Below are 20,197 nucleotides of genomic sequence, written 5' to 3'. Positions count from 1 at the left end.
ATATTTTGGAGTTGTTTTTTTATTAAATAATTATTTTTACAAATTATGGCCAAAAAAATTGACGGAGAAATTTTAAAAAACTTAAAAAATAAATTTTTTTTTATAAAAAAATTTTAGGGGTTAAAAATAATTTTAAGAATTAAAAATAAATAAAATATTAAATAAGTTTATTTTTTAATAAATTAAAAATTTATTTCTTTGATGATGGAACAATACTTCCAATCCAATTTAAATATGGCTCATTCCCATCATTGATCTGTAATAAAAATAATTTATTGATTTTATTAAAAATAAAAATACAATATTAAAAAAAATATCAATATAAATTAATAAAAACTTACGGGAAGAGATATTACTTCACAAACTTCATAAGGATGATTATTTCTGAAAAATTCCCTTAATTTAATAAAAAAATTTTAATTATACAGACTAATTAATCAAAGGATTTTACTCACTTAACAAAATTTGTTAAGTTTCCAATAGTTTCTGTTCTTGTTTTAATCATCTGAAATTAATATTTTTATTTATTTAATTTAGACGCCAAGGCATTAAGCCTAATGGTAAGTACAAAATGTGTAACAGATTTATTAATAATAAATATACAAAAAAAGAAAAATAATTAAACCCTTATCTTACCAAAAGAAGTTCCTGGTCCTCATTAATTTCATCTTTCCACTCATAAACTGATGTTACTTGTGGAATAATATTGACACAGGCTGCTAGTTTATTTTTGACCAATCCGCTAATTAAAAAAAATAATTATTTATGTAATACTAAAGTTAGCCGACGTTTTTAATTATTTCATTTTTTTTTAATAATTTAATTAAAACAGAAAAATATTCTTAAAAAATTTCACTTGCAGTTTTTGAAGTTTTTTACAGGTGGCATTTTTAAAAAAATTTTTTTGTAATAAATTTTTCAATAAAAAAAAATTCTAAAAATTTTCAAATGTCGGCTAACTTAATTTTCATATTATTTATTTATATATTTAAATTGATTATGGAGCTTTTGCTCCCTCTATAAATTAATAATTACATTGTTTTATAATAGTTATTATTATTAACAATAATGTATAACTCTAAATTTTATTAACAAGTTATAATTATTGGAGTAATAATAATAATAATAATTATAACATGAAAATTAAGTTAGCTGACATTTAAAAATTTTTAGAATTTTTTTTGTATTGCAAAAATTATTAAAAAAAAATAAAAACAAAATTGGACTTGTAAAAAACTTTAAAAACTATAATATTAAGTGCAGTTTTTAAAAAAATATTTTTTAGTTCTAATTTAATAAATAAAAAATTGAAAATTTCAGCTAAGTTTAGTATTATTAATAAAATTAACTATTTTATTTACTTACTGGGCGAGTTTTTTTGCAACATCAATATCAGGAACTGTAACATAGGCTACAGAATAAACTCCAGCTAAGGTAGTCATTGTCCGCTGTGCTAAGATTGGATTGAAATAATTTTTGACTAATAATAAACTAAATATTGGTAAAGTTAACGACAGACTTTTCATTTATTTAGTAATTAATATAATCTTGTTTACAGAGACGGTAAAAAGTCAATCTCTAGGTTATGTTAAACTGTTTTGTTATTAATTCGTTTGAATTTTAGAGTGGGGATAGAATTTTCTAGATGATACTTAACGTATGTACATATAAATTTAATTAAAATTAAATTATTAGCAATAAATAATAAGAAATATTAATAGCGATATTTTGTAGAATAGTCTTTAGGTGATACAACTAAACCGCGACCTTTTCTCGCTCCTCTATAAACAGTTTCAATAATGTCAATCATCTCTTGCTTGTCCTCCAAGGTCCAGTTTATTTTGTTGTTGTTACCAGTCCCAAGATCAATCATGATATGCTTGTTGCGGAAGAAGAACATTACTGTACACGGGTCGTACAATTCGTACATTTTGTTGAAATCTGGGACCTCGGTGATGTCTACTAAATAAATTACTGCAAAGTTTTTTACTTTCTCGGCTATGTTGTAGAGAACTTCGTCCATTTTCATACACATTGGGTCCCAATCGTGACCAAATCTAATAACCTGGAGAAAAAAAATTATTTTTTATTTTCTAGCTGACAGCTGTTAATTTTTTTTAATTATTAAATCAAATTAATTAAAAAAAAGCTTACTAATAATTATAATCGTTATTTTTATTACGATTTATTTATATTAAAAAAAATTCCATATTTATAAATTATTAAAAATTACAAGTGTTAATTCTTTAAAAATAATTTTTTTTTTTATAAAAATCAAAAAAATGATATTAAAGTTAGCTGTCACTTTACAATTTTTTAATTTTATTTAACAAACAAATTCGTTCCAAAAAATTATGTTTAAAAAATTGCATTTTTAATTTATTAAAATTTCGACATGTCAATTTTTTTACTAATTTTTTTTTGACATAATTTATGACATTAAATTTAGCTGTCACTTCACAATTTAAAAAATTTTTTTTAATAATTAAATTATGGCAAAAAAAATTATTAAAAAAATGGACTTGTAGAAATTTTAATAAATTAAAAATGCAATTTTTTAAAAACAATTTTTAAAAAAAAATTTTATTGTTAAAAAAAATAAAAAAATTGATGAAAATTAAATTAGCCGACATCTAAAAATTTTTAGAATTGTTTTTTATTGAAAAAATTATGAAAAAAAAAAAAAAATTCATTTTTAAAAAACTATGTGTAATTTTTTAAAAATATTATTCAGCTATAATTTAATAATTTAAAGAAAAACTCAAAAAATTAACAATGTCGGTTAACTTTAGTATCATAAAAAATTTTCAAGTGGCAGCTAAGTTTAATATCATTTAATTTATTTATTAAAAAAAATTTTTACAATTATCAAATATCATCTAAATTAATGTTAGTTTAAAAAAATTCTCAAATGTCAGCTGATCAGTATGAATAATAATTTTTTGCACATGTGGAATTTTTTGAATAATAATTTTATAGTTATAAAATTATAAAAAAAAGTCAAATAAACACTCCAAAAAATTATAAATAAATATACTTACAACAACTCGATCTTCTTCAGATAAAATAGCTTGATCCACTTGCCAACCATTGTGTAAATGTGATAACATATAAGACATTTTAAGTTTTTTTGTTTAACAAACTCCAATAATAAATTTTATAATAAACAAACGTTTAGAAACGTTTAACAGCTGATGTATGTAAATAGAATGTCAGTGTTCTTTTAAATAGGTTAGATCTGACATTTCTAGAAAACTACACTAGCGCCCCGGTGGCAAAAATTAGAACTAAAAATAAAATTTTTACTCCGAGATTTCTCTAGAAATTTGTAAAATTTGTGACGACATTCACGCGGTGAAATAATTATAATAGTAATAATATTCAACGATCCATAATTACTTTCTCGTGGAGCACGTTAATAAAACAAATATAAATTTGTTTTTTGAAGCTTTGATAATTAATTAAAAAAACACGATGGCAATGACACCAAGAACGAAACAAAAAATCGCAACAGTGTTGGAAATTTCAAAGACTATTTTTCACTGGGGTTTCATACCGACAGTCTTGTACTTAGGTTAGTAATTTTAATAATTATATTTAAAAAATAAATAGATTCTTTAGTAATATTATTATTATTTTAATTTGAACAGGATTTAGAAAAGGCGCTGATAATGGCATGCCGGAAATAAAATTAATGAGGTATGACATTTAATTATTTATAATAAATATAATGAATTATTAATTAATTAATTATTATTTTAATTTCAGCATACTATGGTACTGATTTATTGCTAAGAAAATAATTGTCTAAATAAAATAAAATAAAGCTGAATTTATAAACCAAAATGAATCTCGGTATTGATTTTCATCTATATAAGTCATCAAATAATTTTGCTGCTAAAGAGTACGCTATTTATGAATTAAACCCATTTAATCGACAAATTTCACTCCTCGAGCACAATATTGTCCTACCAGTAGCACAAGAACCACCTGATGAGTACTCCAAAGACGCGCTCATAAATATTCCTTGGCCGGCAGGGAATGTCGATCAAGAACAAATGGTAGCAATCATCAATGATTATTTAAAAATCAGCTCCTGCGTTATTGTCAGAGATGAAAGCATTAAAAATTTTATTTTAAATTTATGCAATGTAAATTTATCTTTAACTAAAATAACGAGCTTGTCTGAGCTGGGTTACATTGAAATTATTCCGAAACGCAATGCTTGCAATTATCATGACACTCAGGACAGCAACTGCGTGGTTGTTAACGCTAAAAATATGCTCAGCTGGTACATTGAATATTTTAGTATTTTATTGATTTAAAAATATTTTTTGATTTAATTTATTTAATATAAATTATTGAATAATGATGTTTTTTTGAGAGAAACTTTAATTGATCTTTATAACTATAATAACTCAACCTAAATACATAAAAAATTTAATCTTGGAGTTCTAAACTCTTTTAGGACTATCAACAATACATGTTTACACGTATACATTTGATACAGTGTTCGCAATACAATTTGAAACATTGATAATTAACGGTACTAACATATGAAAATATTAAACCATAGGATTAATGGTAACTAGCAATTTTGCAGTCACTACGTGACGGCAATTACTTGTGGACTATAAATGAATAACATTTTGCTTTATTAAATAATGGCTTTTGTTAAATTGCACTGTACTTTCATAAATATTGATGTTTTTAAAGATATAAGCTCATCCTGATGTTACATTTATCAAGAGCTTTCATTTGAGTACCCACATGCATTTTTGATATATTTTATATATATATATATACATGTATATAATATATATAAATATATGAAAAATTGATGTGGGTACTCAAATGAAAGGTCTCTATGAGTGTAATTTCGGGGTGAGCTTATATTTTAAATAATGTCAATATTTCACAAGATATTTGTTAAAATGCACTGTATTTTCTTAACTATTGATATTTTTAAAGATATAAGCTCATTTCGATGTTACACTCATCAAGAGCTTTCATTTGAGTACCCACATGCATTTTTGATATATTTGTCATATATACATATATATAATATATATAAATGTATGAATTATATGAAAAATTGATATGGGTACTCAAATGAAAGGTCTCTATGAGTGTAATTTCGGGGTGAGCTTATATTTTAAATAATGTCAATATTTCACAAGATATTTGTTAAAATGCACTGTATTTTCTTAACTATTGATATTTTTAAAGATATAAGCTCATTTCGATGTTACACTCATCAAGAGCTTTCATTTGAGTACCCACATGCATTTTTGATATATTTGTCATATATACATATATATAATATATATAAATGTATGAATTATATGAAAAATTGATATGGGTACTCAAATGAAAGGTCTCTATGAGTGTAATGTCGGGGTGAGCTTATATTTTAAATAATGTCAATATTTCACAAGATATTTGTTAAAATGCACTGTAGTTTCTTAACTATTGATATTTTTAAAGATATAAGCTCATTTCGATGTTACACTCATCAAGAGCTTTAATTTGAGTACCCACATGCATTTATATATATTTTTCATATATATAATATATATAAATATATAAAATATAAGAAAATTTGATGTGGGTACTCAAATGATAGGTCTTGATGAGTATAACATCAAAATGAGCTTATATCTTTAAAAATGTCAAGAGTTCACGTGATACAAGGTCATTTCTTAATTATGTATCTACAGATAGAGCATTTTTGCATTTACGAAATTTAAAAATTGATTTGATGAATTTTTCTTGCAAAAAAAAAATAAATTTCCTCATAATTTATATTAGAAGCAAAAGAATTAATTTTTTATTTCTAATTATATTAGAAGAAGATTATAACTATTTAAAGGGTGATAATAAATATGATAGTTGTAATTGATTTTATTGCCTACCATCTACCGAACGAAACCTTCGCACTGAAAGAATTCGGACTGTGGTCTATCGCTCCTGATAAGAATAATACTACAGTAACCTCGCATTATTCCTTCAAGCCACCTTACGAGTGGTCAAGATTGCCCTCAGAGTACCAACGGACCTACGAAGCGCATTCTAAGCACCACGGAATCCCTTGGGACAAGGGCACTACGCCGTTCAATGCGATGATACCAGCCATTGTTGATGATCTAAGACATGTTACTGGAATTTATGTAACTTCTGCGAAAGCTAAAGTTGTTTTGACCGAATTAATTGGCGACCGGAAGGAAATTGCTATCCTGGAGAACTTAGGCTGGTTCGATAAGAATGAAGTTATTAAGAATACTTGTAACTTACATACAGGAAAGGAAAAGAATTGCGCCTATGACAACGCAAGGAGGATGTCTATTTGGATTGGTATTAATCAAATGATTGTTGAAGCTTCTGGGTTTGATCCTACTGTCTCTATTATGCAACATGTTGATGTTAATAAGCGTAATTGATTTTTTATTTCATTTTAAATTTAATATTGATTTATTTAATAATTCTTCTTTTTAATTTAAAATTTGATGATTTTTTTTTTTTTTAAAGAAATTAGAGCAAGAAAAATTGATTTTAAAAACTCTAAAAAATTATAAATATAATTTTTTTTAAATAAATACATTATAACAATTAATTTAAAAATAATTTTAATAAATAAATTAGAGCAAAAAAAAATTAATTTTAACAACTTTAAAAAATTATCAATATAATTTTTTTTCAATTAATAAATTATAACAATTAATTTATAAATCATTAATTCTAAAAAATAATTTCAATAAATAAGCTATAGCAAAAAAAAACAATTTTAAAAACTAAAAAATTATAAATATAATTTTTTTTTAATAAATAAATTTTAATAATTAATTTATAAAACTTTAATTATAAAAAATTAATTTTAATAAATAAATTAGAACAAAAAAAAATTAATTTTAAAAATTCAATTTTTAGAAACTAAAAAATTCTAAATGCAATTTTTTAAAAATAACTTTCTAGACAGTTTATTTAAAAAAAAAAATTGTCAAGTACCTGGTAATTTAGATATCACATAAATTACAATAAAAAAATGTTTTTTTTTAATTCTATAACATTAAAGTTAGCTGTTGACCATTTTTTAATTTTTTTTAATAAATAAATTTGTACCAAAAAATTATTTTTTAAAAATTGTATTTAAAAATTTTTAAAATTTCTACTTATCAATTTTTTTTGCTATAATTGTTGATAAAATTTTAAAAATTATTGAGTATCTGCTCAATTAATTTTCATTTTAATTTTCACTTGAATTTTTTTATTAAAATTAATTTTATTGTTATAAAATTATAAAAAAATTTTTCTTACCTGTCAAATTTAGTGTCATGCACCAACAAAGTCTTTCACTCAAAGATAAACACTAATTTAATTGTAAAATACCTATTATAATAAAACAAGTAATTAAATAATCAATTATTAATTAAATTAATTAACAATTAATATAATAATTCCTGAAAAAACTGTTTGAAACATTTTTTACTCACAAATCAACTGAACAAGAAACCGTCACTAGCGCCATCTTGAATTCCAAAGAAGAAACAACAATGGCGGGACTCTAGCCGCCATCTGGTGAATGTAGTTCCCGGGTGCACATGCATAAACACACACGAGTAAATTCTGGTCATCAGAAAGCTAACCTGATTCTTTCTTTTACTATCCAAGATGTCGAAACGAGGTGTGTAATTTTTAAGTAAAAAATAAATCGCTTTGAATCGGGTATTTTTAAACAAATCATAAACAATAACAATTTAAATATTCAAAATTTAATTACTCAGTTTTATTTTTCAACTAAAATTTTTCACTTATATTGTTTAGTTTTTTATTTAATTGGATTTTAAGTTTTGATGTGTGAACTGTTAGTGGGAGTGATAAATTAATTTTTTTTCTTAAAAAAAAAAATTATTAAATAATTAAAATAATCTTTTTTTTTTATAAAATTTTGATAATAATTTAAACTTTTCAAAAAATTTAACCCGCGAAAACGTGTTGATAAAAATTATAAGGTTAAGTTTAAAAAAACAAAGATTAATTAATTATTGTAATTAATTACAGGTCGTGGAGGTTCTGCGGGAGCGAAATTCAGGATATCTCTTGGTCTCCCAGTTGGAGCCGTTATTAACTGTGCGGACAATACTGGTAAGTAATTAATTAAACAATTTTTAATACCTAACATGTCACTGAAAATATCAAACATATTTTAATATTTAAACTTTATCTTTTTTTTTTATGAAAATTAAATTAGCTGTCTTAAAATTTAAATAATTTATTGTATTAAAAAATTATTTATTTATAGGAGCCAAAAATCTCTATGTCATCGCTGTCCAGGGAATTAAAGGACGATTGAATCGTCTCCCAGCCGCAGGGTCTGGTGACATGATCGTCGCTACTGTAAAGAAAGGAAAGCCTGAGCTTCGTAAGAAGGGTAAGTCATTATTTAATTTATTATTTTGCATTAAATTTAAAAATTAATTAAGCTACCAGTGAACCTCAGACAGTTAGTAAAATTATTTTATTTAGCATCTACACGGAAAAAACAAGATGACATTGGATATTATCCTAGATTATACTCAGTGATATCTGTGGTGAAAAAAAATTTAAGATAGCTAAAAAAAATCCAGATTATACTGTGTGTTATCTGGATTATACTCATTGTAATCTGGATTATACTGGCTACTATCTGGATTATACTCATTGTAATCTGGATTATACTAGCTACTATCTGAAATTTTTTTTCACCACAGATATCACTGAGTATAATCTGGGATAATAAGATTATACTCAGTGATATCTGTGGTGGAAAAAAATTTCAGATAGCTAAAAAAAAATCCAGATTATACTGTGTGATATCTGGATTATACTCATTGTAATCTGGATTATACTAGCTACTATCTGAAATTTTTTTCACCACAGATATCACTGAGTATAATCTGGGATAATAAGATTATACTCAGTGATATCTGGATTATACTCATTGTAATCTGGATTATACTGGCTACTATCTGAAATTTTTTTTCACTCAGTATAATCTGGAATGATATCCAGTGTCATCTTGTTCTTTCCGTGTAGGGATAAATTGTTTGAGGTTCAGCTGACTTGGAGACATTAAAAAAAAAAAATTTTAACTAAAATTAATATTTTAACTATACTTTAAATTAATATTATTTTTCAGTAATGCCCGCGGTAGTCATTCGCCAGCGAAAACCTTTCCGCAGGAAGGATGGTACTTTCCTCTACTTCGAAGACAACGCCGGTGTCATCGTAAATAACAAAGGAGAAATGAAAGGATCTGCTATTACGGGTCCTGTTGCAAAGGAGTGTGCTGATTTATGGCCTCGTATCGCTTCCAATGCGAGCAGCATCGCTTAATTTATTTTAAATCTGTTTTGCTTCATTTCTCAAAAATAAAATTCTTTAAAAATACTTACAAGTTTTATTATTTTTATTGTTTTTCGGACAAATTAATTAATCAGCAAATTACTAGATAATTTTAGTAAATATTAAAAGTTTTTTTTTACTTTGCAAAAGAATATTTGTTTGCTTCTAATTTTATAATCCACGTGGTTAGTCTATTATGATAAAAATCTATTAGCCTTAACCTCTAAATCTATGATGTAGCCACAATTTAAGATATTTTAATTTTGCATGAAAGAAAATTAATATTTCAACAGTATTTATAGTATTAAAAAATAATAACATTAAAATTTTTTTATAATTTTTCACAAATATAATTATTATTAAAAAATTGCAAGTGGAAAAAATAAAAAAGAATTTTTTTTATTTAAATCGATTAGTAAAATTTAAAAAACTGATAATACTGAATGAAAATTAAGTGAGTCGACATTTAAAAATTTTTAGAAATTTTTTTTATTGAAAAAATAAAAAAAAAATTTTCACTTGTAAAAAACTTTAAAAACTGTAAGTGCAATTTAAAAAAAATATTTTTTAGTTTTTATTTAATAAATGAAGCAAAATCAAAAAATTAAAAATGTCGGCTAACTTTATTATTATTAATACTGAAGTTAGCCGTCAGCTGTCAATTTTAAAAATTTTTATAACAAATCAATTATAATAAAAAAATGCTTCTGAAAATTTTTACTTGTAATTTTTTTTAATTTTCACATGTCAAATTTTTTAATTAAATTTTTTTTATCATAATTTTATTACTAAAAAATTGAAAAGAATTTTTTAATGTCTGAACTTCAGTGATGAATATTAAATTAGCCGACATCTAAAAATTTTTAGAATTTTTTTTTATTGAAAAAATTATTTAAAAAAAAGAAAAAAAAATTGTCATTTGTAAAAAACTTGAAAAACTGGAAGTGTAATTTTTAAAAAGTATTTTTTTTTAATTTTTTCAATAAAAAAATATCAAAAAATTAAAAACGACGGCTAAATTTATTATTATACTTCAGTGTCATAAAAACTGACAGTTCTTAGCTGACTTCAGTCTTACAAAAATTTGACAGCTGTTAGCTAACTTCACTTCATACTATTTTAAAAATTGAAACTAACGTTTAAAAGAATGTCGGCTGTTATTTTAATTAAAGTGTTTTAATCCTTAGGCTCCAAAAAAAATTTATTTAATTATTCTTTTTTATCAATTTGAAGAGCTTTACATACAAACAACAATACATGTAAGTAAAAATAATAATAATTAAAACAATTTGATAGAATTACAATTTATTCATATATTTTTTTGGCATATAAAATATATATACATTCAATTACCCTTAATTAATTATTATAATGTTAACTCTTATATTAAAAATTAAGTATGAGTAAATTTATCATAAATTATTATGAGAATTATTTATTTTTTTTTTAAATTAAAAAAAGAATCCCTAAATTATTTACAATGTAAAAAAATGAATAAATAAATAATAATTGTTCAACTTAAATTAAATTAATCAAGTCATTTTTTTACATCCATTTTTTTTATTTAAAAAATAAAAAAAAAAAATTACTTGTTACATAAATTTAACTGAAAATATTTTTAAGCCTCTGAATTATTTTTTAATTATCCTTTTGCTACTTATTCTAAAGAGTTTAATTTAAAAAAAAGATAAATTTTTTTCAATGATTTTAATAATTTTTTTTTCGAGTTTTTCAAGTAATTATTTAAAACAATAAAAATAAATTTCTTAATCTACTTATTAAGTATTTAAATAATAATTATTAACATTTTCTTACTTCTATTATTTCTTCTAATTTTTTTTTAATAAAATTACATGTGTAATTTTTATTAAATGAATTTTATAATTTTTTTTTTGTTAAATATTTTTGTCGCAAACTAACATTGCAATAACATATAATTATTCCTAATTATATAAATTAATTATTAAAGTTGAACTTTGCTAATTACACACAATCGCATTCATTCAAAATCACTCTTACAATTATTAACAGTATTAATATATTTTAGAATTTTTTAAAAAATATATCCTAATTAATTAATCGCAATTTAATTTTTAAACTCAATAATTAAATCTTGATTTTTCATCACTACGTTTGATGTTGCGATATTAATTTACTGGTTGAAGTCTTCGTGTCTTTAGTAGAATGTTTTTCCTGCAACATTAAAATATAAAAATATTTTATAAATCTATTTTTTTTTTTCAAAAGAATTCAAACAATTTTTTATTTTAAATTATGTTAGTAATGAATGTGAATTAAATGAAGATGATGTGACAAAAAGTAGACAAAATAAATACTAAGGTATATTCATTAAATATTTTATTTTTTATTTATAAACTTTTAAGTTTAAAAAATAAATTATTAAAACGTGTCGTATGTACAATTTAAAAAAAACAATTTAATTTTATTAACAGGACACGTTTTAATTTATTTTATTTTACAAAAATCAAAATACAAATTATTATGATTTTTTATTAAATATAAACTTTTGATTATTTGAATAAATTTTTTACATTCACACTCATTCTTTGATTTTTTAAATATTTTTTATAAACATAATAATCTATTTATTTTTTTTTTATCTTACAAATATTATTATTTAAATAATAAAATTTTTTAAGACCTTAGTTATTATTTTGTCTATTTTTTTTTTAATTTTTTGATTTTTTTTTTACATTTTAAAACACAGTAAAAATTTTTTAATTAAAAAATAATAAAATTTTTTGATAAAAAAATTTTTTTTTTATAAAAAAAAAAGTAAAATTTTTTAATAAAAAAAAGTAAAATTTTTTGACAAAAAAATTTTTTTTTCAACTAATAAAAAAGTAAAATTTTTGTTTTTGATAAAAAAAGTAAAATTTTTTGATAAAAAAAGTCAAATTTTTTACTTTAAAAAATAGAAAAAAAAATTACTGTGCTTTAAAATACTAACAGCCATTTTAAAACTAAATAAATAAAATGAAAAAAAAATTTTAACAAATACAAATTATGCAAGAAGTTAAAAACCATGCACAAAATTGGCAAGATCAAAAATAACATTATAATAATAAATTTTTTGACATTGAAATCATTTGAAAAAATTACAATTATTTTAAAAACAACTTTTAAACTCTCAGATTTCAATATCAATTTAACACTAATATTTTATAATACTGAAGTTATCCGTCAATTTTAAAATTAAATCAATAACAATAAAATGCTTCTAAAAATTCCCTGCAATTTTAACATGTAGATTTTATTTAACAATTCAACTGCCCTAAAATTCAAAGAACATCTTTTAACTTCAGTGTCATATTTTAAAAAATTTGATTTAATATAATACTCTGATAAATCCCCCAAAAAACATCTAATAAATCATTAAAAAATCAACCACTAAAGAATTATATACAAAAAAAATTATTCCGGGTTCTCTGGAGGGGGCGGAGGAGGCAACGGTTCCGGAGGATGGTCAGGCAGCGGTGGTAAAAGTCCCTTATCCCCAAAATTCGGCGGTGGCACGGAGGTGTCAATCCCCAGAGGTTCAAAGTTATCAGAAAAATTACCCTGAGAATAGAGATTAAACTGGGAATACTGAAAATAAAAATTAGGATCGAAGTATTGTCCGTTGAAAATCGGTGGGGGAAAATTAGTAAAAAAATATGGATTTTGATAGATAGGCTGCTCAACAAATTTACTAAAACCATGCTCAGTAATACGCGAGTGTGGATAACGACCCAGTTGTTGACCAATGCAATTGCCGTCTCCACGTACCTTATTATTGCTCGTATAATGGCGTCCGTTCTGGCGATCAGAGCCTCGCTGCCCCTGATTTGGCTGCCCAGTCTGCCCAGTATTTGTCTGCCCACCCTGTCCGGTCTGCCCGCCCTGGCCATACTGTAACTTTTTAGCCGGAGGCTGGCCGCCACTCTCTTCTCTTTCGCGCTTGCGATTATCAATATTGTACCCCTCGGGCTGCCCAGAAGCCGCATTAGTCCTAATCTTGATCTTGAGCGGTCCTTGATGGCCAGCAGCGGGCAGCTCTTTATTCTTGAGCCTCTCCTTGGGAATCTTAATCTTAATCCCAGCACTTGGGCTCTTCTTTTTACTATCTGGCGTGTCCACAAGGTTAAGCTTGTCCTTAGGAATAGTAATTTTAATAGGGGCAGCAGTGACAGCGTCCTCATGCTTGTCCCTCTTCTCTGCCCCATCCTTTTTATCCTTCCCATCCTTATCTTTATCCTTATCCCGATGCTTGTCTTTATCTTTATGTTTATGCTTGTGTTTATCTTTACTTTTATCCTTATCTTTATCCTTATGCTTGTGCTTCTCCTTCTTCTTCTTCTTCTCGCTCTTATGATGGCTCTCCTGCTTTTTAGCTGCCCCTGCAGCTTCCTGGGTAGCAGGCTGCGTAACTATTGGCACTGAAGAAATAACCGGGGCTGAAGCGAACGCGCTGATGTCAACAGTCGACACAAAAGGTTCCTCAGAAACTTGACTAATATTTGGCTGAGTGCTGCCCAGAGATTTCTGCCCAGTAGGAACACTTGCAGTAACTGCAGGTAATTCCTGAAAATTCTGGCTGGACTCTACGGGCCCGCTCTGGGAGAAAATCCCCTCGTCTGAAGACAGAGTTTGCAATAACGAAGGCATAGGAGCTAAAGGTTCTTGGAGCAGCGCGCTGATCCCTTGGGCAGACTTCATAGGGCTCAAGTCGCTTTCTGTTTTAAACGGCTTTATGTCCAATCCGTTAAACATAAGCTCTGCTTCAAATGTCGGGAGTTTAAGACCCTCTTTTAAATCATTGCTGCCCAAAATGGGCAGTCGTTTTTTATCTAAATTATCTTCAGACTTAATCTTCTGTTCTTGATTTTCTTTTTTAATATTCAAGGATAATTCCGGAGACATTGAAAACAATTGAGTATTTAAATCTTCCTCCTGTTTAATCGATTTAATCGACACAGGCGGTGTTTTTTGTCTACTTTTACGCTGTAAAGTATCAGGTGTAATTTTATCTGGACTAAATAATGATTTATGTTTAATTAAAGGTACTTGAGTGAGTTCATCATGCTTTCGCTTATCAATTTTCTCATCAATAACTCCTAAATTAGGATTCTGAATTCCATTTTTATCTTTAAAAATCTGAGACATCTGATGCTGCTGATGCTGCTGCATCAGCTGCTGCTGATGCTGCCCCTGATGATGAGACTTAACAATATTCTGACTCTTGGATAAATCATGTGGAAAAATTCTAGAATTATGAACTAATTTATCTTGATTATATTTATTAGGATTATGCGACTGCTTAAGCATGTTAGCAATGTACTCTTCCTTCTGAATCTCCGCCCGAGGTTTAGGAATGGGCAGCGGCTTCTCAATGAGCTTCCTGACCTCCTCGCTGCGCTGCTCTAATTCGGGCAGCTTCCTACTAAGCCGGTCATTTGAGCGAATATGCTCGGGATACTTTGGCGGATTAGGATACTGGGAATTTTTCTGCTCCTCCTTCCGATGGTCAATCAATTTATTTCGCGGGTCGTAGCTACGTTTGTCGAACGGAACTGGACGAGTTGAACTAGAGTGGTGATTATTGCTGGGTTTGTCAACAGCGTGGCTAATATCCGGGATGGCTGGGTCGATTATATCAGGGGCAGAATTGCCATCTTTAGGGGCAGCTACGTGATTATTAGTAGTTAATTGATGTTGAGAATAATTAGGAGGTTGTTGTTGTTGTTGTTGTTGTTGTTGTTGTTGTTGTTGTTGTTGTTGTTGTTGGTAGTCCCGGGGGATCCGCTGTCTTGAGCTGTCGCGGTTTGGGTCCCGGGGGCCGGTCGAGTTGGAATGCTTCTGCTGGAGCTTTAAATCCGGGCGGCTGTGATGGTGGTGATGATGATTATTATGATGAACTGCTGCCCCTTTTTGAGGAACCACCATGTGCTTTGACATAGGAGTCCCGGAGCTTGCTCCAGACATGGTTAAGGTTGATGAAGCAGAAGAGGGGGTGTTTAACAGAGGACCGGGCACGGACGGCTTGTGGTGGTGGGAGTGGTGGTGCTTGGAGTCTTGAGGCAAGTTTCCGGAGTTCTGACTCATTTTCTCACGCTCCAGACGCTCGCGTTCTTTCTTGTCGCGGTACTCGCGGTAGTCTGTTGGAGGCCGAGATGAAGGCTGGCTTGGTGGCTTCTTCTTGTCCTCCTCGGCGGGGTAAGGACGCGCGGACTGGAACGATGGACCGCCGTCGTCTACCGCGGCTACTCGCCGCGGTTCCACGTCGAATGGTGAGTTAGGTAAGCTTGGGTGGTGCATGCTCGGGCTCTGACGCTCTGAGATGCTCATTATCTTCTTTTTTAGTCTCGAAGGGCATTTGTCGAAGATGTGAAGGAATTCTGCGGTTAATTGAGCCAGGAGTTCGGAGGTTACGCTTCGGTCCACGTACCAGAACCAACTTTTTCCTTCGTTACTTTGAGGAATCTGTTAAAAGGAATTTTTTTGGTTAGAAATGAACGTATCTTGGGAACTATTGAGATTTTGAAAGATATAAGCTCATCCTGATGTTACACTCGCCGAGAGCTTTCATTTGAGTACCCACATCATTTTTTCATATATTTTATATATTTATATATATGTATGTATGAAAAATATATGAAAATGCATGTGGGTACTCAAATGAAAGCTCTTGATAAGTGTAGTATCAAAATTAGCTTATATCAATAAAAATGTCAATATTTAAGAAAGTACAGGGCATTTTAACAAATATCTTCTGAACTATTGACATTTTTTAAGATATAAGCTCATTCTGATGTTATATTCATCGAGAGCTTTCATTTGAGTACCCACATCAATTTTTCATATATTTTATATATTTATATATATTATATATATGTATATATATAAAATATGTCATGTGGGTACTCAAATGAAAGGTCTCGATGAGTGTAACATCGAAATGAGTTTATATTTTAAAAAATGTCAATAATTAAGAAATTATCTTGTATCTTGTGAACGATTGATATTTTTTAAGATATAAGCTCACTTTGACATTACACTCATCGAGAGCTTTCATTTGAGTACCCACATCAATTTTTCATATATTTCATATATTTATATATATTATATATATTAAAAATATATGAAAATGCATGTGGGTACTCAAATGAAAGCTCTTTGTGAGAGTAACACCGGGATGAGCTTATATTCTTAAAAATGTCAATATTTAAAAAAGTACAGTGCAATTTAACAAAATTAATTATTTATTAATAGTTCACAAGTAACAGCAGTCACATAGTGACTGCAAGGTTGCTAATAGTTACTTAATAATTATTAAAAAAATATTTACCTCCCAATTAGACCATTTACACGCTAAATGAATGCAGAAGCAAGCGACGACAGTTGGCTTGTACTGAAGACACATCGTGGTGAGATGCAAGCTATTGAAGTTTAATGAAATTAATATCGAGTTTAAAAGAAATTTTAAACTTTTTTTTTAAATTCATTTTTATAGAAAAAGTCATCGGTCTATTTATAAATTTCATCCAAAAGGAATTAGATCTTTTTTTATTTTTCTTGATTTTAAAATTAAACTTGCGTAATATTTGGAGAAATTAGACTTTAATAACTTTGGAAAAATAACTGGGAATATAAAAGCCGTGTAAATTGAAATTAGAAGATAGAAGGAAGTATAATTTTGATAATCTATCAACCTGTTCGATGCCATGAAGTATGAAGTCTGGGCTAAGTCCTTGCTCGCTGTAAGTACAAACAATTGTTAATTTTTTTATCTTTAAATTAAGTTATGAAGTTAATCTACAATAAAATAATTTATTGTTTCTATTAATTATAAGAAAAATTAATTATTTTTATAAGTAATTTTAAATTTTAAATTTACCTTTCACTAAATGACAACATCTTACAACATGAGTGTGAGGATGATCAATGGCAACATCAAAACCCAGTGTTTGAAGTAAAACATTTTCATTGAATACTAAATCATGTGCTTCACTTTGATATGCCTGTAAAAAATAATTATTAATATTAAAAATTTAACAAAAATAAAATGATTAAAAGTTTAGAATTTTTAAAATAATAAAATCTATATTATTAAAAGAATAAGAAAAATTTTGTGGCCAGAGTATTTATATGATAAAATGGGTTTTTAAGAAATGGTGTTGTATCTCGCTAACTATTGACATTTTTTAAGATATAAGCTCATCCTGATGTTACACTCATCAAGACCTTTCATTTGAGTACCCACATCAATTTTTCATATATTTTATATATTTATATATATATTATATATATGTATATCTGAAAAATATATCAAAAATGCATGTGGGTACTCAAATGAAAGCTTTTGATGAGTGTAACATGAAGATGAGCTTATATCTTTAAAAATATCAATATTTAAGAAAGTACAGTGCAATTTAATGATAAAAAGATACATAATTAAGAAATGGCCTTTTATCTTGTAAACTATTGACATTTTTTAAGATATAAGCTCATCCTGATGTTACATTTATTGAGAGCTATTATTTGAGTACTCACATCCATTTTTCATATATTTCAATAATATATATATGTATATATGAAAAATATATCAAAAAAGCATGTGGGTACTCAAAAGGAAGCTCTTGATAAGTGTAACATCAGAATGAGTTTATATCTTTAATAATATCAATATTTTAGAAAGTACAGTGCAATTTAATAATAAATAAGATACATAATTAAGTAATGACCTTTTATCTTGTGAACTATTGACATTTTTAAAGATATAAACTCATTTTTATGTTACACTCATCAAGACCTTTTATTTGAGTACCCACATAAATTTTTCATATATTTATATATATTATGTATATGTATATATAAAAAATATATCAAAAATGCATGTGGGTACTCAAATGGAAGCTCTTGATGAGTAGTATAATTTCGGGATGAGCTAATAACTTCAAAAACGTCAATATTTAAGAAAGTACAATGCAATTTGATAATAAATAAGATACAAAATTAAGAAATGACTTTTTATCTTGTGATCTATTGACATTTTTCAAGATATAAGCTCATCCTGATATTACACTCATTAAGACCTTTTATTTGAGTACCCACATCAATTTTTCATATATTTCATGTATTTATATATATTATATATTTTTATATATGAAAAATATATCAAAAATGTATGTGGGTACTCAAATGAAAGCTCTTGATGAGTATAACATCAAGATGAGCTTATATCTTTAAAATATATATTATATATATATGTATATATGAAAAATATATAAAAAATGCATGTGGGTACTCAAATGAAAGCTCTTGATGAGTGTACCATCAGGATGAGCTTATATCTTTAAAAACGTCAATAGTTAACAAAATACAGTGCAATTAAATAAAAGACATTATTTAAATAATTGGTAATTTCAAGGATAAAAAAATAATTAAAAATACCTCAGATCTAACATCAAGAGGACTATTATCCCTGTGTAAGCACATATGCGCAACTTTAATAACATGTTCCAACTTCCTTGGTTGTTCTTCAACCTTAGCTGCCAAAAAAAGTGCAGCGGATGCAATTGAATTTCTATGAAATTGTGACAGTGAGTGAAACACATAGAACCTATGCATATAAACTATCGCCGTATTTATACATAGCTGAGTACTGTAAATCCACCAGAGATAAAAAATTACAGTTAAGGAAAATATCAAAAGTAAAAATCAACAAAATTAAAATAAATAAATAAAAGCATGATAAAAATTTTTTTCCTCGTTTTAGATTGTTGGTACACCTGTCAAACTACACCAAGAGCATGACCCGATTTTTCACCAAAAAAATAACACAAATTTCATTGAATTATTTTTAAAATTTAATTAAAAAATTATGTTATAATTTTTCATGACATTGTTAATTAAATTTTCAGGGTTTGCTTTCGGAAAAACGCCACTAAACGTAAACAATAACCAATATGGAGGTGCGGATATTACGCGTGACCTCAGTTACGTGTCGCAATGCTGTTTATTAATGAATAAAATAAAATAAGTAATCTAAAGGAGATTAAAAATCGAGGTGATACTTTGGAATAATCTTTAAAATTAATACTTATCAATTTATGATGAAATAACGGTGAATGTTGGGCTGAGAGTGTGATTAATGCGTAATGGGCTGACGGGGGTAAGAGTGAAGAGAGGTGCTGAGATACTTGATCAGTAAAATGGTAAAATTTGATGAGTTTAGTGTCTTAAATTAATAATTAAGGTTTGTTGTTATTAAAAAGGATACACAACAAGCCTCTGGCCCATATCCTGGATGAAATTAGCAGCTTGCTGTCTGTAACTCAATTCTTTATCTGCGTCGATCCCACATTTTCGACTTGGTGTGTTTGCTAATTGCTCCTTGGTGAAGTACCATTTTTCCTCCGTAGCCATTTATATATTTACACAAATATAGTTTTATTAACTGTCACTTAGCTTTAAAATCCTCTGTACATTTTATTACTATTTATTTATTAATATAAAACAGTGGTACATGCAAACAAGCGCTTGTGCACCATCACTTTACGTAGAAACTTCAACAGAAGGGAAAATATAGACTGACATCTTTGTTGTCATTTTGGCCGGATGAACCCACGCGACATCTGGTGAGTTTTTTTTCAAGTACTTTTTAATATTTGTTATGTCTGTGATGTTATATCACGGTTTACCTGGTCGCTGGAGGCGCTACCACGTGAGAATAAATTATGACAAGTTATAGCGCGAGAAATTCAGAAACCTATAAAATGGTTTATAGCACGCTAAGGAAAATCCCATTAATATT

The 20,197-nt window shown here is 27.0% G+C and overlaps 4 protein-coding genes and 1 long non-coding RNA gene across 7 annotated transcripts; 2 read left to right on the top strand and 3 right to left on the bottom strand.

Moving 5' to 3' along the window:
* Positions 1-146: 146 nt before the first annotated feature.
* Positions 147-1,543, bottom strand: LOC123269499 (protein CutA homolog). Of its 2 annotated transcripts, none has more exons than XM_044735237.1 (5): positions 1,366-1,543; positions 637-742; positions 460-505; positions 342-388; positions 147-256 (listed from the first exon to the last, which is right to left on the bottom strand). In XM_044735237.1, exons 1-5 carry the CDS (start codon positions 1,524-1,526, stop codon positions 191-193), a joined length of 426 nt encoding a protein of 141 aa, XP_044591172.1. In that variant the 5' UTR covers positions 1,527-1,543; the 3' UTR covers positions 147-190. The 2 variants fall into 2 exon arrangements, with proteins under 2 accessions (XP_044591172.1, XP_044591173.1); XM_044735238.1 differs by having other exon boundaries at positions 342-384; positions 456-505; positions 1,366-1,537.
* Positions 1,411-1,832, top strand: LOC123269501. The gene is made up of 3 exons (XR_006510437.1): positions 1,411-1,501; positions 1,559-1,657; positions 1,740-1,832. It is a non-coding gene; the product is annotated as an uncharacterized LOC123269501 (long non-coding RNA).
* LOC123269497 (thioredoxin-like protein 4A) lies at positions 1,503-3,233 on the bottom strand. Its single transcript, XM_044735236.1, has 2 exons — positions 3,042-3,233; positions 1,503-2,065 (listed from the first exon to the last, which is right to left on the bottom strand). The coding sequence occupies exons 1-2, from the start codon at positions 3,117-3,119 to the stop codon at positions 1,715-1,717; spliced, it is 429 nt and encodes a 142-aa protein (XP_044591171.1). The 5' UTR covers positions 3,120-3,233; the 3' UTR covers positions 1,503-1,714.
* Positions 3,234-7,563: 4,330 nt separating this feature from the next.
* Positions 7,564-9,426, top strand: LOC123269500 (60S ribosomal protein L23). The gene is made up of 4 exons (XM_044735239.1): positions 7,564-7,681; positions 8,059-8,142; positions 8,300-8,428; positions 9,176-9,426. Exons 1-4 carry the CDS (start codon positions 7,669-7,671, stop codon positions 9,370-9,372), a joined length of 423 nt encoding a protein of 140 aa, XP_044591174.1. The 5' UTR covers positions 7,564-7,668; the 3' UTR covers positions 9,373-9,426.
* Positions 9,427-11,244: 1,818 nt separating this feature from the next.
* LOC123269492 (cyclin-T-like) lies at positions 11,245-19,988 on the bottom strand. Of its 2 annotated transcripts, XM_044735219.1 has the most exons (7): positions 19,664-19,985; positions 18,835-19,045; positions 17,279-17,402; positions 17,094-17,139; positions 16,730-16,820; positions 13,171-15,864; positions 11,245-11,574 (listed from the first exon to the last, which is right to left on the bottom strand). In XM_044735219.1, the coding sequence occupies exons 1-7, from the start codon at positions 19,807-19,809 to the stop codon at positions 11,509-11,511; spliced, it is 3,378 nt and encodes a 1,125-aa protein (XP_044591154.1). In that variant the 5' UTR covers positions 19,810-19,985; the 3' UTR covers positions 11,245-11,508. The 2 variants fall into 2 exon arrangements, with proteins under 2 accessions (XP_044591154.1, XP_044591153.1); XM_044735218.1 differs by lacking the exon at positions 11,245-11,574 and having other exon boundaries at positions 12,586-15,864; positions 19,664-19,988.
* Between the last annotated feature and the right edge of the window lie 209 nt (positions 19,989-20,197).

Source organism: Cotesia glomerata, linkage group LG7, assembly GCF_020080835.1.
Source record: "Cotesia glomerata isolate CgM1 linkage group LG7, MPM_Cglom_v2.3, whole genome shotgun sequence".
Taxonomy (NCBI): Eukaryota; Metazoa; Arthropoda; class Insecta; order Hymenoptera; family Braconidae; genus Cotesia; species Cotesia glomerata.
Note: the sequence above shows the minus strand (reverse complement) of the source record. Positions and strands in the feature narration are given on the sequence as shown.

Excerpts from the sequence above, each read along its gene's own strand:
- LOC123269492 (XM_044735218.1), bottom strand. The coding sequence starts at position 19,809 with ATGGCTACGGAGGAAAAATGGTACTTCACCAAGGAGCAATTAGCAAAC. Across the intron at positions 19,046-19,663 it reads ATGGGCCAGAGGCTTGTTGT|TACTCAGCTATGTATAAATA; the intron begins GTATCCTTTTTA and ends GTGGATTTACAG. Across the intron at positions 17,403-18,834 it reads CTCTTGATGTTAGATCTGAG|GCATATCAAAGTGAAGCACA; the intron begins GTATTTTTAATT and ends TATTTTTTACAG.
- LOC123269500 (XM_044735239.1), top strand. Across the intron at positions 8,143-8,299 it reads TAACTGTGCGGACAATACTG|GAGCCAAAAATCTCTATGTC; the intron begins GTAAGTAATTAA and ends ATTTATTTATAG. Across the intron at positions 8,429-9,175 it reads GCCTGAGCTTCGTAAGAAGG|TAATGCCCGCGGTAGTCATT; the intron begins GTAAGTCATTAT and ends ATTATTTTTCAG.
- LOC123269497 (XM_044735236.1), bottom strand. The coding sequence starts at position 3,119 with ATGTCTTATATGTTATCACATTTACACAATGGTTGGCAAGTGGATCAA. Across the intron at positions 2,066-3,041 it reads CTGAAGAAGATCGAGTTGTT|GTTATTAGATTTGGTCACGA; the intron begins GTAAGTATATTT and ends TTTTTTCTCCAG.
- LOC123269499 (XM_044735237.1), bottom strand. The coding sequence starts at position 1,526 with ATGAAAAGTCTGTCGTTAACTTTACCAATATTTAGTTTATTATTAGTC. Across the intron at positions 389-459 it reads TGGAAACTTAACAAATTTTG|TCAGAAATAATCATCCTTAT; the intron begins TTAAGTGAGTAA and ends TAAGGGAATTTT. Across the intron at positions 257-341 it reads GTGAAGTAATATCTCTTCCC|ATCAATGATGGGAATGAGCC; the intron begins GTAAGTTTTTAT and ends TTTTTATTACAG.